At 34.2% G+C, this 17,824-nt stretch overlaps 2 protein-coding genes across 2 annotated transcripts; one reads left to right on the plus strand and one right to left on the minus strand.

The window, feature by feature from the left end:
• Window positions 1-1,418: 1,418 nt before the first annotated feature.
• LOC123555433 (EGF-like repeat and discoidin I-like domain-containing protein 3) lies at window positions 1,419-11,474 on the minus strand. Its single transcript, XM_045346056.2, has 9 exons — window positions 11,303-11,474; window positions 11,025-11,091; window positions 9,220-9,309; window positions 8,980-9,081; window positions 8,344-8,533; window positions 7,568-7,681; window positions 6,453-6,616; window positions 5,057-5,200; window positions 1,419-1,775 (listed from the first exon to the last, which is right to left on the minus strand). Exons 1-9 carry the CDS (start codon window positions 11,359-11,361, stop codon window positions 1,626-1,628), a joined length of 1,080 nt encoding a protein of 359 aa, XP_045201991.1. The 5' UTR covers window positions 11,362-11,474; the 3' UTR covers window positions 1,419-1,625.
• Window positions 11,475-11,857: 383 nt separating this feature from the next.
• LOC123555431 (uncharacterized) lies at window positions 11,858-17,437 on the plus strand. Its single transcript, XM_053548298.1, has 10 exons — window positions 11,858-11,993; window positions 12,172-12,238; window positions 12,612-12,698; window positions 13,278-13,400; window positions 13,897-14,086; window positions 14,626-14,739; window positions 15,299-15,466; window positions 15,749-15,882; window positions 16,321-16,470; window positions 17,234-17,437. Exons 1-10 carry the CDS (start codon window positions 11,923-11,925, stop codon window positions 17,240-17,242), a joined length of 1,113 nt encoding a protein of 370 aa, XP_053404273.1. The 5' UTR covers window positions 11,858-11,922; the 3' UTR covers window positions 17,243-17,437.
• The last annotated feature ends 387 nt before the right edge of the window (window positions 17,438-17,824 follow it).

Genomic DNA, 17,824 nt, shown 5'->3' on the forward strand with positions numbered 1-17,824 from the left:
AAGATTTTACTCTACATTTAAAAAATAAAACATTAGTTATCAATAAAGTCCTACAAGAGGATACAATATAAAGTTTTCGTACTAATATGTTTAAAACTTTATAAAGTATTAAACAAGCATACATTTTCGATAAAAATATTGCAACGATCAGATGTTGCGCGTATCGTTTCGTAAATGAAACTGGTAAATAAGTTTAAAAGCAAGAAAAAGGACACAGACATATGACAATTTTTCAAAGAAATCTAGATCTAACACCGAAATAAACAAAACCCTCTATGTGTCAAGTTTATGTTCAACGTTATTACTTTTATTCTGCGAACTAATTACATTGATACAAGAAGTAGTTACGATTTGTTTGGTGCCTTTTATACATAAAGACATTATTTCAATAGTCTGTTATACATGTAGTAGTATTTAGGTGCAATCCATCGGTGGATATGAAGTTTTACTAATGGCTTTTGTGTATCCTAACAAAATAACATAACCACCAACAAAATTTTACTATCATTTATGTTCAAACTCTGATAGGAATATTTCATATTTCTTCTTATACTTTATCATGTCCAAATTGCATCGGCCATAGCTTTCCTGTTTATGTGCTGGTCACTGATCAGCAGCTTTCGACAAAAAGTTTTTACTTTTACCCATGAAAGAAGAATGAGAAGTGCGTAACGATCTTTTAAATAAATAACCCTCTGTCTTCGAGTTTGAATCAACCCCCTTTCATCCGGCAGATGTCTCCAATATATATAACAAACCTGCTTGATCTAGAGTCTACTTCAACCATTCTCCCGACTGACTTTGAACATTCAACCCCTCAAAATAGGAAAATTTGATTCCGCTAGTGCTGGTATTATCACAATTTTACCATCTTCTGTTAATGCGGATTTGGTGGATAGTGGAGCAAGGTCTGTCTGCAAATACATCACCAAAAGTTCGGTTATCCATCTATCACACGGAAAATAGTTGTCCGCTAATAGAGATGAAAATGTAGACCATCGACAACAGATGTGCTATGCTCCTATTGCTGTTATTGATAGTATTCGTAGTAGGCATTAGTGTCAATAAATTTCGTGTGGTTGTATATGTATGTAACAAGTAGACCTATTTCAACTATTTCCACCTTATGACTAAATACCGGTCTAGTACTGATTTGATACACGTAATACCCAACGCCTACAAACTGGATATAATGCAAAACTCCAAATCTGAAGGGTGGCACTGTTTAACTGCAAGTCTATACACCGACTTACTGTAATTTCTTCTTTGTCGATATGGACAAAACCGAGTTAAGTAAAAAGATATATATGACTGACATGACACGTCATTTCAAAGCTACCAATGTCGATTTCAACCAAACTAGGCAAAAGACAAGACTCGTGTTTCCTTACTGCTCAATGACATAAATACATTTAAGAAATATTCTGTTTCATTCTTTTATTATACAGCACAGAACAGATAATTATAGAATTTACGTTCCTCTCTCATCATAATGTTACAAATTTTTAAATTTATTTGATATCAGACCTTTTACATGAACTCATTCCTATTTTAAGTAACATATGTCTTGACATAAAATGCTCTGCACTATTTAACATCATCTGGTCGGCAGAAAAGTATCCCTACTACAGTTCACAGGCATATATTTCCACCCTAAATCCTGGATGAGTGCCGGTCCAGGTGTTAGGTATGAATCTGACATATCGACACGTCTGTGGTACAGCTAGTACTTGCTTGGTTGAAGTAGTGTACGATTTGCCACTTCCAGTAAACAACTGAAAATATAAAAAAAATGGTTAAAATATAATTATAAAGTCTTCAAAATCCAGATATGGCGATTACATCGCGGATACTTTTTTGGACACTTTGAGTAGGATTATAATTTGAAGATATGCAAGTTGATGTCTGTCTTGATTTTTTTCTTTTGACAACCATCTGTTTGAAATTTATCTGTCTTTTGACATTATATTATATTTTAGAGAGTGAAATATTATATCAGAATCAGAATTTTATTATTGCGCATGGGGCTAAGAAGAGTATTGTTATTTGTAACAGAGTACCTTTAAATCTTATATCCTTTCCGCAACCTTAACGTACTAAAACGTATTAGCGTCTGATGGCCCTTTCACGCTTCCGTAGAAACAACATTTATTACACGAAACTTATTTTGAAAATATTTCTGAAATGTCTAGGTCTGCAAGTCCACGTGCATACATTTAGACGGGGTGACCCCTGCGCGTGACCCCTGACTATCTACGAATCAAAATGCGGCTTTCGTTTTCAAGTTTAGCATTTCTACTTTCATTTTATTTACTTCCGGAAATAGCTGAAGGTCGAGTGACGTCATTTTCTGTGTTCTCAAAAACATACATATGCCTGGCGAGATTGCATAAATATGTGCTGGCCGTCCTAAGGTTATGCTATATTTCCATCCTATTCATATAATGTTGTATCAGTACCTTACTTACTCGTATGAGTTATGAATATTTTATTCCTAGTGAACGTAGAACTTTTACGAAGATACTTCTACAAAGTTCGAAGAAATGTAACATATGAAATTTAGTTAAAACCTGATGCATGCTAGCCTAGAAAAGGTTTCATTCATAGTTTGTTCATGCTTCAAACAGCGAGTACGTTCGTACTACATGTATTTGCTTTATCTATATGATCTATCAGAACGAAGTTTGTTTAATTGTTTTAACATTTAAAATCGGTCGAAAATTGTCTGACAATAGACCATAATTCAGATTCAGCATAAACATGATACTTTTGGGAAAACAGAATTGTACTTAATTTTATTGTAACAAAATGTAATACTGTCATATTGACAACTGGGACTTGCACCGTCTGTTTAAAAAGACAACCTGTCCTAAAAGAATAAATTATCCCACGGTCTACATTCTACTGTAATGACTCTTTTACATGAAAACCACTTATGTTATATTCGTTTTATCCTGATAGTCTTTCACAAACATGAAGAGTCAAAAACACGTATATAATGTTAACCACTATTTATCAGGTAAGATCAGGTATTAAATTTCATGTATTCAGACGTCGTGTAATTTCAGTTTGGTAATTGGTAAACAAAAGTAATGCTTTACATAGTTTCAATGTTACAGGGGAGTCTATAAAATGTCGCAACATGATTTCCAGTTACAATGGCATTGAAACACATAATGATACCTCTAGTGCTTTAGTGCTTTCTTTATTATTGCCTGTAGACGTTGTAATATGTACGTTTTTCGAATATAAATCTTAGTATAGAATGTCTTATCTAACTGCATCCTTTAGGAATTTACCCATAGTTATAACATGCTCAGTATGTATGACATGCTATAAATGACATGTTGATGGTCAGTGGCGCATTGGTTATCAAGTTGCACTGCAGCAGCCCTGATTGGACTTCCGGTTTCGACTGACATCTAGAACAATTTTAAGAATTTGGTGCTTACTTAAATTAGTAAATTTCCAGCAGTATCTGCCTTAAAGGAATACTGGATAGTCAACATGACAACGGCAGCAGGTTCGGCTGAAAATAAGTTGTCCAATTTATGCAAGGCAGATACTTCTGTTGGCAACTAAAGACAAAATCTTTACATAAAATATCGTCCCTTCCGTCTCGTAAGTTTCGAACGGTTAACAAGTTGTTCTATATTCTCGGTATCTTGTTGAACGCATTTAACAAGTAATTCTGTACATTTAACAAAGTGGTCTCCACATCATTCTTCATGTTACTCAGCCACGTTTTGCAATGCAAAAGTTGAAATTTGCATGTTCATTCATGTTTTGTTATGCCAAAGTTGAACTTTTCACGCTCAGCCACGACTTGTAACATGAAAACTGAAATTTGCATGTTCATCCACGTTTTACTACGACAAAGTTGAACTTCGCACGCTCAGCCACGACTTGTAACGTGAACATTGAATTTGCATGTTAAACCACGTTTTGCAATATGTGAAAGTTGAAAATTGTTTGTTCATTCTCCTCCATCTCAATATACTTTTATAAAATTATGTTAAGCAATACGCAGGGCAGGTGCTTCTGTTCATCTTTAAAGTAGGGCTGTTTTGTTGCTAATGATGGTTTAGCCTTAGTTGTTTCACGTTTCTTTATGGAAGATTAGTAATTCCAGAGTAAATTTCAGGCGACATCAACCAGTTGTTAAGTCTTTATCTCAGAGTGTTAGTGTGTGTCAGTCAAAGTTTCAATCAGGAGATATTTTCGTAAAGCAAAATTGTATTGAGTTATTTTGGCCTGGCTGGAATGACAGCAATATCAAGACACGTTTTATGAACTATTAAATATACCCCTTATATGCATAAACAATGCGTTTATCCACTGGTGTTTAGCTGACTAGTTATCATATCAGACCCCTATTTTTTTCATTATTTTAACTAAAGTTCAGAAAATTAAGAACTCGAGGATCGGTATATGTTCTAGATATTGATGTATATTTGATGTATAAATATTTTGATGCATTTTATTTGTTTATTTAAAGTTTCCTTTACTTTCTTGTGTCACGTGTGAATTAAGATCATATACATATAGCAAATTAAACATAACTGTCATCCTATAATTTTCAAAAGTTTAATTTGAGACTTGAATCTTTTTCTTAAAATTTATTTCAAATATATTAGAAACTACTTATGTGTCCCCAAACCTTTGTAGATATACGAGAAATATTCAATGAATTCTGTCATTGATCTTCGTTTGCCTAAATTTTCGATCAGATCAAGATAATTTTCACGTCATTCGTTCAAAGTAGTCTCCCTGTACAAGAACACACCTTTGGAGTTTTAAAATCCATGACCTAGATACCGCAAATACATTTTAGTATGGTCTTCTAAAGGTACTGTTGAGACACTGAAAATTGCACTACTAAGGGTACTTAATTTGTGTATTTCATATTGTTTTTAATTGGACAATTTTGCACACCACTAGAAGTAAGTTACTCATATTACCTTTTCAAAAAAAAGTAAATGAAGTATGTTGTGATATTTCAAATGTCTACTTATACACGACAAACAACTTGCATGCAATTAGATTTTAAACGAACCTCTGCTGTCCCGTTAACCTGTGAAACATGGGTAAACCTGTTACCATCTACACTGCAGTCAAGATGGTATGTAGAGAGGGTATAAGTTGCAGAGTACCCTTGAGTTGCTACAGCTTGTACATTCCTCACGTTTCCAAGGTCAACCTGTTTAACAGAAACAGACATACCTCGAAAATGCTCAACATAAAACAAAACCAGAGCAACTGAAACACTGTAATGTTTGCAATACCTCCTTAATAATATATTCAAGATGAGAAAAGTGACGTTTTAATGTTCTACTTGCAGTGACTAGTCCGGCGGAGCCTTTTTCTGCCAACTATTAGACACTATTAGAATTGGAGGCGTATCACAAAAGTACTTCTTTGACATTATACAGATATAAGTGCCAATCAGACACGTGACAGAAGTCAAATCAACTGGACATTTAAGTCTTTAGTCAGCTTAATCCTACACTCACAAAATAAATCAGCTATAAAAGCCAGACATTAATTTAGTCAAGCTGCAGACGACAGTATATTTATGTGATACAACAAAATATTGAGAGAGTACAATGTGTTTTTTTTTCAGGAGATAGATATAAGTGCCCAGAATCTAATTACAACTTTTAATAAACGGGTTCAACCGAACATTTCGTCTGCTTAACGCAACACTGCAAAAAACAAATCAGTCAGAAAATCCTACCACTAATTTAGAAACTCTAGACGCAAATATAGTTTTCTTCCACGACGAAAACTTCAAGACACCGTGATAAGTAGGTAGATAGATTTCTAGATGATATACAGTTGAAACTCGGTATCTCGACTCGAATTCCAAGGGATCGCACATTTTACTTCGAGATAACCGCAACTCGACTTAAAATGATATTTTGTGCATTTATTTTCGGGACGGGACTTGAAAATGCTCTCGAGGTATGCGAGTTCGACATGTCGAGTTTCAGCTGCATTTGTTATTTGTTGAGCAATATGTCTTCACTGTGTATTTATGTACAGCCTTTTTCGCAAGACCTCTTTATTAGATATAAGGAGAATAAAGTAACACGAAACCCTCGGTGTTACATGTAATCGAAACGTGACTGTGTTCCATTATAACTAAAACATATTATATTCTAGTTACAATGTTAGATAAACGCCGCTGAAGGCCGAAAGGTCAAAAGCTTCGACTACTGCACATAAACGTTTTAGTTGTATATATGAATTATGTTTTTCTCTTTTTTCATAATTTGTTCAAGATAGAGGAACAGTGAATCTCCTCTTCTTTATAAAGAAGCAACATGTAGGTAAATGGAATATTTGTACAGGCAAATTATGACATTGCCTTGGTCCTCGTTTTTGTAAATTTTCAAATTAAGATAAAATAGATTCTATATATTTTTCCAGATATACATTAAACAACAAACCTGCAACCAGGAGTTCTTGTCCATTCCTATCCAGCCTGTTGAACTACCTAGGCGTCCTTCGTATGCCTTATGATCGCTGCTCCCAAAGGCGTAATGTCCTGCCATTTGCGCGTCTGGAATTTTCTTAACGCTGTTAGCCACGCCCACTGCCTGACTAGCGCATACTGAAATTACACACATGTTTGGCGTTGTGGGAGTGAAATAAAGCCGTTAAATAATTTTGGTATTACACTTATGTATTTAAGAAATAATATGTCTCATTTAGTGACTTGTCGCTGAATAAATCATTGTTTGGAGTTCAGATGCGAAGGAATTATATCACGAGGGCGCAGCCCGAGTGATATAATAATACGCATCTGAACGACAAACAATGATTTTATTCAAGAGCAAAGCACTATACGAGATACTAGGTATATTATTTCGATTCTAACAAGCTACCAAGGATTTTAAAGTACATCCTTGACGACACTCATTAAATATTTGCCCGTTTTCAATTGGTTTCTTTTCCAGCGCGCCGCTATGCCGTTTGACGCTATGACGTAATAATTGTGACGTCAGAAAAATGATTCATTGTTGTATAATAATTCACTGTTTTCAGCCTTCTTTGTTTAATAGGAAAATGAATCGGATCGTGTTAGAATAAAGATTTAACGTAGCCGTTTTTAAATATAAGAGACGTTTGTCGAATAGACTGGGTCAACAATAGGTAAAGAACGAAGACATTTTTGCTGTTTCTGCATGAAAAACTGACACGTGATAAAAAAGAATAGATTCTATTACATTTTTGTCTTTCCGCATTGAATTTATTAAACTCGTTGAATAAGAAAAGAGACATATGTAATACCCTCTATTTATTTGCATTTTCATCGCCTTCTGAATAAAATAATTTTAGTGCTTTTACCGTTGTCTTAAACTACAATAGAATATAAAATATATTTGCTTGCAATTCAGAATTAAAAAGGTCCAATCCATTTAGATACAATAAACAATAATAAAATTGTAATGGCAAATGTTTTGAAATGAACTGAATAAATAAATGATACGAATTTTCAGCAGTGTGTGTATTTATAAAATGAGCAAAAGTTATATATAAATGAATAATTGAAAAATCTTACCAATATTGCAGACTTTTCCGCCATATTTCTCAGTACATTTGCAAGTGTATGTTCCAAAATCGTCCGTACATGTTCCACCGTTCAGGCAAGGATTAGATCTGCACTGGTCTCGTTCTATAGGGAAATGATCAGTTAATACATACCAGTATAAAAACATCAGAAAATTGTTGCAATATTTTAACACGAAGTGTTTTTTCATATTCTTAATAAAGATAAAGACTTAAGCCAGTGCAAGTGTGTTCCATATTTCATTGCCTCTCATGAACAGACACAATCAACCCGGTTCTGTTTTTATTTTTCTGGTTGCGTTCTAAGAGCCCAGGGGACTGTCTAATAGATCTTAATATTTATTACAATAAACTCATTAAAACTGTTATTACAATCTATTTTTAAGTACTGCACCGCAGTGTAAAATCAGATATTTATGAGAGGTTAAAGTTTGCTAATTTAAAAGATTGATGATTGTCTCGTAAGCTGGTATATTCGCAATTTCTGAAACATTTAAGATTACTTATAACAAAAGTGACACTTTCGTGTATGTTTGTCTCCGCAAATAGAAGTTGGCGAAAAAAGAGAAAACAGATCATTTCTGCTTATACAATATATTGTGTAATTATACTGATCATATCTTTTATACAATTTGCTAATTTTTACCCTTTGTATCACTTGCACGGTTCAACTCGGCTCTCATTTTAGTGTAAAATATGAACAGTAACGATCAAGTTTTCCCTCTAAAAAGGACTTACCTGATTCTAGGAACTATGGTTAACACATACCTCTTGTGTCTATGGTAAATGTCTGGTCGGCATATTTCCCTTGTTCATCTACCACCCTGATGCCGAACTCGTATGTTGCATCAACATCAGGAGCTGTACCATTCAGTTTCCCTGTAGCCTTGTCTAGGTATACGCCAGGAGGAAGAGCTCCAGACACCTTTTCATATCGGAGGTGTGTGCCTTCGGGATCCTACAATTCAGTTTTGAAAGAGAGAAAATACTAATTCCTTGCTGGTTTTCATTGAATATCCTATTTTCGTCATTCAGAATGAAAACTCTTTACATGTCACATTCTACTCTTAATCATGGTAGTCAAAACAAGCAAATAAGTACACGTTTTTAATTTCTTTGATTCATGAAATTCATTTTGCTCAGAAAATAAAGGCCATAGTACTCTGTGTTTTTATGACACTTTTGAGAAAAGTCCTGGTGCAGTTTATTTATTCGTTGAGTCGCATCGAGTTTTTATTTTTGTTTTATCACAATGAGTACTCTTCACCGGCGAATACAAGTCGCCCAGAAAAACAGAGGGTGTATAGGGGATGTTCAGAGAAAAAGATAAGACCTAACAACATAAGTACCGACTGTTTCTAAAGTTACAGAAAGGAAGCTGAGGGTGCCAAGTAAATGCCTTACAATTGCCATCAGTTGAACCGATACCACATCCCCACCAAGGAAGGTTCCCAGAGGTCCGTATGGAGCTTTTTGTCCCCAAACAGGGGGCTGACTGTTCACGATCTGTGAATATAAAAACGAACACAAAACATATCGTTATCATCTAGCTAACCAATAATAAATGAATTATATTTAAAACGCATGGTAACTGGTATTTGTCTGTAAACTTGTGCGTAATTATTAAGAAGGTAAAATACTGACCTCGAACAATTTTAACATATCTGTATGACCAATGAACACCGTTCCTCTGTCCCCTGGCGTCATGTAGATATTTCCTCCATTTGGCCCTGCCTGAAAATATCAATATACATATATTTATGTTGTAACACATGTTATGTTTCAATGAAATGACATTATGACGAGTTAAAGGTATCGTGAGCTGTTTTAACAATTGAATAATATCAACAGGATTTTATTTAATATATTATAAGGTAGACAATAAAATATAATATTATATACCCTTCTCAATTGCGCTCATTTGATTGGTCGAAATGGGTGCACGCGTGGGTCCGCAAAAAGCGATATTGACCCGCAAAAGTGATAATGACTCTTCTTGTGATATCACTTTTTCCTATATATATGAAATATGGGCCAGTCAAATGAGTGCATTTGAGAAGGGCATATAATATAACAATTACAGACTTATGTTTCGGTCAATATGTGTTTTTACGGACCTGTAAAGATGATATTTACCGAGGACGCAGTTTTATAGGTCCGTAAAAACACATATTGACTTCAACATAAGTCAATAACTGTATAATAATACACAGTTATAGCGAAAAGAAGAAAACCGGCTTTCGTTACTATAAACCCGTATTATCATTAAAACGGCATAATCAGTAATATTATAGAGGCGGTGTAACGCGATATAAAATAAACAACATATCTTAACAAGTCATTCCACCTTAGAAAGATATTTCATTTTTTATTTAATTACTGTTGCATTATAAATATCTATGTAATTATAGCTGATTTTCGCACTTTATAGTTCAATTTATTGACTCGTCTGCGGATTAGGGAACTTAACGATGTCACGCAGACAATCAGACCTCATTACTTTGACGAAGCCCTTCTTATTTCTATATAGAAAATCTGACCGCTATCGATTATTGGCCGGAGGAATATTCTTCGGTATGATTATTATGTTTGTCTGAACTGGAATGTTTGAGTACGCAAGCCCTTTTTCGCTTACACAGAGTCTAGACGTTTTAACAACGTCTTTCATGGCTTAAATATGCTTTGATAATCATCTGTTCTTCAGTTTAAATATTTTTCAATCAATGGAAAGTTTCAGTATGGTTTCAATAAAAAATCGTTTGATTATCATGATGACCTGGGACATCTTTTTATATTCATTTCACTAAAATTTAATATAAATAGAAGAGTGCATAAATAAACTTAAATTACATTAGGTTCCCGATGGGATCCGATGTATTCATATACAATAACATTATTGTACTTTGCATGAGAAACTGTTATAAATTTTCATGAAAGCGGCTGCATTTTTATTCATCTACGACAGAAATTCCGAAGATATTATAGCGTAGACACCTACATGCATCTATGTGTATTCCAGCATATAACTGTTTTTCTTGTCAATTTTTGGAGGCGTGTTAACATGAGAGAAAACGTGTGTAAACAGAGAGATTCTCGCGCTCACGTACTGTCAAAACACCTTTTAATATATTCATGACAAAGCGTAAGCATATTACGACCCAAAAACGGATATTTCAAAATGAAATGACGTCAACGCCAACAGAACATTGCCGACATTCCTGTGTACTTCGTGAACATTGAATGACGTTGATAAACGGTACGTTTATTTTTAGCTTATGACGCATTTTATGCTAGAATAGCGTTTACGCATAACATCAGCAGAATCCCTCAGGATACGTTGATACCCTCACCCTATCGGGCTTGGGTGCCAACCGATCCCTCGGGATTCTGCAGATGTTATAACACGACAGAACAGCGACCTTGCAGCATTAAGTTTATGTTCAACATACCGCTATTGTAAGATTTCCTCCTGTTTCAGCAGAGACCACCACACTTGGGTATCGAACTTCGAAAAAGCTGAAAAGAAATTATGGAACTTCGAGAAAACTTCTCATAAATTATATTGACATATTTAAGAAAACTTATGAGAATTCTACTTTTTAATGGATTTCAGTTACTTCGGTGATAATTTTCTGATTTTGGTATTGAGTACTTTATGAAAATAGCGAAATGTGACACAGTTAACTGATTAACACTGAAAGTAATTACGTTTAATAAAAACAATTACCTCGCATCTGACTTCAGAAATAGCGAACACAAAGTCATCAAGAAAATCTTCGACGCCATGATTGTTTTCCAAAATGGCGGACAGCTTTCTTATTTAGAAATAAAATAGTGTAAAAACGCTACAACATTTTGTTAAAGAAGCATATTTGCCAACCAGTGTTGTTGATCGGCGACTAAACAGGGGGTATTATATTTTATCTTCACGGGGTGGAAATAATCTTAAATTGTGTCAAATGAAATTTGATAAATTATAAATAATGGGAACGCTGTCACTCTATTTCTTTCTTCAGTGATTAATTTCAGTAGAGGATAAATGGTAACCTGAGAAACTTTATAAGGGTTTAAGAATTTGGTCAATGGATATGATGCTTAAGGTGGTTCAGCGGCACCTTTATTAAGAAAACACCAGTCTCAAAAAGTGATATTATAACTTAATTTCCCACCAACATCATTGTTTTACTTTTACTTATATATTTATACATTCCAGTGTTATAATAAAACTATCATGAAAATGTGAAATTAACGTGCATATTATTAGACTATATATATGTTTTGAGATGGCCCCAATACACTGAATAACCGGATGTAGTAATCAGAAAGAGGCTGTCATAACTGGAGAAAATGGCGGCGTTGGTGAAGTTGGTATTGCTTTGGGTTTACGGGATAATCTGTGTATCGTCATCCTCATACGAGTAAGAAAATGCTTCTTTTTCTAAATAATTTTCTCAGTGTGAAAATGTGTTAATTTTCCGAATACTATTAATCATATATAAAATTGCTTAGTTCTTAGCCTCTTGGAAAAGGTTTGAAAACCCCTTTGACATTGGATATGATAGGAAATCAAAAACGCGTTTTTGTTTTAATTTTCAGCCCTTTGAAGATTAATCAGCCAAGTATTTCCCTGATAACAGAACTTGACGGCTACATTGGTCTCACGGTATTAGTATTGTACTAAAGCATTGCATTCATATATCCAGTATAAATATCTGATAATAAGATCGAATTCGTACGTAGTAAAAAACGGAAACAAACATACGAGGCTAGTCAATAAAGGTTATTAGAATTATGCTAGTCAAAACCGAAATGAGTAACTAGTTTTTTAACAGTTGTCTTTACATATCTTTATTTTATTAAACTTTGTACTTATTTACTTTTCTATAGTCTAACAAAAGAGAGAAATTAAATGCTTCAAAGTAACATATCATTTATTTATTCAGTTTGATTAAGGTATACGTTGTTTCTGAACAAAACCTTCGGCATCTGAGATAATGAATCATTGATCAAATAATATATTGTTTTACATATCTTAGTCAGGTGATGATGGCGATGTTCGGGTTCTCACGAGCACCAATGGGTCTGTGTACCTAGATGGCGAGGACCTCCTCTATATCATACAGGTAAACTGGGGAGGGGGAGGGGTATATATTTAAGCCTAAGTCAGCAAGTACACGTGGTGTATCTTTTTACAACAATTTATATTGTCGTCATCCAGAAATGAACATTGATGATGAGAAACGCTATGAACATCATTGTTCAAAATAATTCACACAGATTATAATAAACTGCCACTGGCTGTAGATGCAGATTGAGAGTCACTGTTTTGGCGGAACCTATAACCAATGTTAGATTATTTTTCTTGCATTTTACAAATTATAGAAAAATAATATGAAACGAAATATTACCTTTGTAGTACTTTTATTTTGAATCGAGTAATATACGATAAGGATCAAAGAGTAACTTTTCAGGTATTTGATTTTAATCGAATTTTATATGATTAATGTATAATCAGTGCACGAATGATTAATTGTCATTATCAGCTAAAGAGTCATCTTTTATTGGTATGGGTGTTGCCAGTCCGGTTTGCAAGAAAAAGCTTTTTTTTCCCAACTTATTGAAGATTTTATTGTTTCTCTAGTAAACTGATAGTCTGTGTTTCGTACAAATGCAAATCTGCACTACCAAACCTTTTTTTCTAGATGATAGAGAGCAAGCCGCCTATATGGGAAGGTCGCAGCGCGCCAGTATCTGATATAACTCCATACGGGTACCTCGGAGAATTCAAAGCCGGAGAAAAAGTGCAGATACAACTAAAGGCGGTAGTAAGTAAAACACAATGAGACTATGACAATAAACAGGTTTAAACTCACCGGTGGTGGTTTTGTCACTAATCGTTCCGAGGCGGTACCCTGCAATGTTATTCTGCATGTACGTTTGTGTCTGTTTGTTACGTCTTTGTTGTATCCATGTGTTCAGTCGGGTGCACGTGTATACATTTACACGTGGCCCTATTCCATGTGGAATGCTGTATATGTGACTGCGTTATTTTCAGGCGGTTACACCATTTTAGAATAGACGAGCTTTATGACAACATACAGTGCATTTATAGCCTATATCTAAAATAATAAAATGAATCAATTGGACTCCCTAAGTACGATTTCTTGAATGGAAGTAACTTCTTCCAATAAAACATGATAAAATGGTAACATTGTCTGCAAGTTTTTGTTTAACGCGTTGTTAAGGAAATAAGTAAATATTAACTTAATACAAACAGTATTCATCATATGCCATGCATGGATTTTTCTTATTTTGTCATAGGATCCCGAGGGGATGTCAATAGCGTACAAGAAGGTAGCAGGAGATTTCCCTCCCGGGTTATCCCTTAACCAAAATACTGGAAACATTACCGGCATAATTCCTGACGCAGATGCTATATACACATTTACAATAAGAGCTACCGACGCACACGGAAAATTCGCCGACAACAAGTTCAGAATGGTTGTTCACGGTAATTGATACTTCTTCCTTAGGTTACTGCTTTGCTATATATAAAGTTTGACTTTTTAATACCATACTTGAGGCTTTAATTGTCTTTAAGGAGTACACCGACCCACAGGTCATAGAGAGTACGTGTTTGTATGATATATCATCTCTTTCAATTTAACGTTTTCAAATTTAAATAATTCGAATGCAGCTGTACACTTCTTAAATTTATGGGTAGTAACAATTCATTTTCAAATCTCGCTTTTTTATTTGAATGAAGATTTTCAAACTGAATACACATTTTTTGGACTTTAAAAGTTATCAATATGTTTCATACAACTATATTTTTTCGGTAACAGCTGTTAGCATCGTAATAGTTTCTAAGATCTATTTTTCATAAGATTTGGATTTTCTTTGACTGGGGGAAATGTACATAAATGAGTAAGGTCAGTGTCCCCTTAATGCATTTTATTTTTCATAAAAGTCATGAAGTATTTTAAAAAGACCTGCTAAAAGCATTATAAGCATGAGTATTCACTAATTTTGTAACTTTGTTGTTTTCAGGTTATGATAAGTGTTTGAATAACCCATGTAAACACGAGGGTCTATGCACAGACAAAATGGACTCATTCACGTGTGACTGTGTCAGACCATACGGAGGAATCACGTGTAATTTAGGTGACTAAGGTCTATTTTGATTTACTGTTTTATATTTGTATTAATGAAAATAATTATATAACGGCAAATTAAATCAAAATCCACTTAAAGTGAAAATAAATCTATCTCAGGGGCGTAGCTTCCCACAGATTTTTTTGTCTAGAAAGTGTGTAGAAGCGTGTCGACCTATCTAGGACTTTTAAAACATCATTGTGAATTTTCTAGGAAAACTTTTAAAATGGAAAAAGTTGAAACTCCACAGGTCGCTCAAAAAACAAAAACGAAAATGTTGCAGGCTCGGTTTGATTGAGCCTGTTCATGGACGGTAGTGGAAATGCATGCTACCGGCCACGCCCTCTAGCCTCGGGTTGAGCAGCACTCAACATTTACACATGCTTAAAGTACAAAACCTATTTAGAGATATCCGCAGATGTGCACATGCAACCTTCAATGCCACACTAGAACATCATTTCTGAATTTTATGTGCAAGCCCGAGGCTACATTATTAGTGTAACAAGGTGCAGCTACCAGTGTACATGTTTCTATATGTATATCAGTCTATATATTTTCTATGTCTCAGACTGTCGCAGTAATCCGCTCGGCATACAACAGGGTCTTAATTACGTGAAAGACGCACAGATGACCGGCTTCAACCTTTATTCTTCAAATTTGGCCACACAAGCCAGATTCGGAAGCGGTAGTGCATTTATTGGAGTCAACGAACAGTCATATTTACAGATAGATTTTGGTAAAAATTTGTTTTATGTAATTGCCTTCTATATTTCTGGCAGCAATGTATCTATACTATATGTTGAAACTGCATTTTAAATGGTAATAAATATGATTGTATTAGTTAAGAATACTAAATAGAATCTTCAAACTCATTCCGTCTTAAATTGATATTTCATGATATGTGTTCACTACCCCTGTTAAAACAGTTCCTTGCAAAATTCCTTAAATGGATTTTTGTTAGATATTTATGAATGTATATATAAAGTTGTTGTAATGCTCCTTTGTATTATAATTGAAGAGAACACAACAGACATTTACCGTGTGGACACACAGTATTACAACAGATACTATTATACACAGTATTTCTACCTACAATACAGTCTTGATGGGAATGATTTCTTTAATTATACCGACTATACTGGCATAACACAGGTAACATATCAACGTTTCACTATGGTTAACCTAGAAACTAAGGTCATCGACTTCGATCAACAGGTCCAAATCTGTTTCGTATTGTTGAAACTGACATCTAACGTAAGATAAAGACATAGACATAGCTAATGGAAATTTGATATTTATATCCAGCTAAGACGACTCTTTTGCCGTTGCTATCTTTGGGCTGTGTTATTAATCAATCGCTAATAAATGGGTTTTATTAAACTATATACAAAATGCATCTTTATAAACAATAACATTTTTAATGTACAGACATGGAATCTTTGTTATCCTAGATTAGAAAAGAGATTTTTAAGGCCAACCGCTTTTGTGTACATTTGACTTTATCGCCCGTAGAAGTGCACGCGCTATCTGGGCAATAAATAGTAGGTTACACTTGTGAGACAAACTTCACACTGCAAATATTATTTATAGAGACTTAGTGGAGCCACATCTAGCAGCACATACTCACAAACTCTGACAAGTGTCCTTACTACAAGATATGTGAGGATGTTTCCACTACAATGGAACAGAAGTTACAAACCGTACTTCAGAGTGGAAATGTACGGCTGCTATGAATACAAAGTAAGTCATACGCGTGTAGTGACGTTTGATATAATTTCGTTAAGTTAGACATGAAGTTCATATAGCATTTTAGGTCGGATTTATTCTCCCTTTCAATAGCTTGAGCTTTCGTAGTCAGATGCCGACGTTATTTATAATGTCCATACACTATTTCTGGCAAAATATAATGGGTGCCTTTAAATATCATTTATATGATACATTGCTGTACCGTGGTTACAGAATGTGTAGTAACTTGTACATGGTTTCCTGGGGTTGGTCTAAACTTGAAGACGGACTAATTTGATATATGAAATTTTTCTCTACACTGTCACTTTGCCTTATGAACTTTTAAAAACGGACAAAAGCACGTTAAGATAATGAAGGTCTTTGGGCAGATATAAATAGCTTATTCTAGTGTTTAATAAGTAACCTTTTTGAGTGGATATAAATGGCTTTTTATAAAGTGTTTGAGTAGATATAAATCATTTAATCTACTGTTTAGTATATAACGTCTTCGAGTAGATATAAATCTCTTCTTGTATTGTGGTTTATATAACGTCTTCGAGTAGACATAAATAGCGTATTGTATTGTTTAGTATATAACTTCTTCGAGTAGACGTAACTCGCTAAATGTATTGTGTAGTATATAACGTATTTGGGAATATTTAATTTGTTTACTGTATTATGAGGTATATAACGTTTTTGTGTAGATACAAAGTGTAGTGTCTTACATAATAAATATGTGACAATTTCTCTACATAACTAGTATACATCTTTCTTTCAGAATAATTAGAAAACATCAGAATGATGAACATTATAGACAGTGTGTTGTGATGTAATGAAGACAGAAAAGAAGCTATATATGTACACCTTTATTGCTTGATTAGTCTAATCTGGAATAACATGTCGTAACTTAATTCATTTACCAGACACTAATGTAATGAATTAGAAAAGTAAATATTGCTGAGTAAATCACTCACAAGTGTTCGCTATATTCTTTGTTATGTTTTCAACGGGCTGCAATAAAAGATAAGGTTAAGCATAGCCATACATAGGATTCTTTCAAAGGAGAGTATATTATTGAGTATGTTTTAACATATAAACATCTTTTTGTTTTACAAGTTTCTTTTCTTGTTAATAATACTGACCATCTCCACATGATAACTCTTTTATTCTTAAAATGGTTTGACTTTATGTAGCCTATTCTAAATGAAAGTGTTTAACTAATTTATCCGTCTCAAAATATGTAGAGCTGATAGAACTGGTAATGCACCAATTTAAGGTGAATTAGCTTTCTTGGGGCTAATTGACGCTCATCCAAACTACTAAGACAAGCAAACTGTTCATTTACGGAAGACTGAAAGGACCTAACAAT

This window comes from Mercenaria mercenaria, chromosome 7, assembly GCF_021730395.1.
Source record: "Mercenaria mercenaria strain notata chromosome 7, MADL_Memer_1, whole genome shotgun sequence".
In the NCBI taxonomy this organism is placed as follows: Eukaryota; Metazoa; Mollusca; class Bivalvia; order Venerida; family Veneridae; genus Mercenaria; species Mercenaria mercenaria.

Coding starts and splice junctions, on each gene's coding strand:
- LOC123555433 (XM_045346056.2), bottom strand. CDS start 11,361: ATGGCGTCGAAGATTTTCTTGATGACTTTGTGTTCGCTATTTCTGAAG. Junction 9,310..11,024: donor GAGGAAATCTTACAATAGCG/GTATGTTGAACA, acceptor TGATATTTTCAG/GCAGGGCCAAATGGAGGAAA. Junction 8,534..8,979: donor CGGTTCAACTGATGGCAATT/GTAAGGCATTTA, acceptor ACTGAATTGTAG/GATCCCGAAGGCACACACCT.
- LOC123555431 (XM_053548298.1), top strand. CDS start 11,923: ATGGCGGCGTTGGTGAAGTTGGTATTGCTTTGGGTTTACGGGATAATC. Junction 14,087..14,625: donor GTTCAGAATGGTTGTTCACG/GTAATTGATACT, acceptor TGTTGTTTTCAG/GTTATGATAAGTGTTTGAAT. Junction 14,740..15,298: donor AGGAATCACGTGTAATTTAG/GTGACTAAGGTC, acceptor TCTATGTCTCAG/ACTGTCGCAGTAATCCGCTC.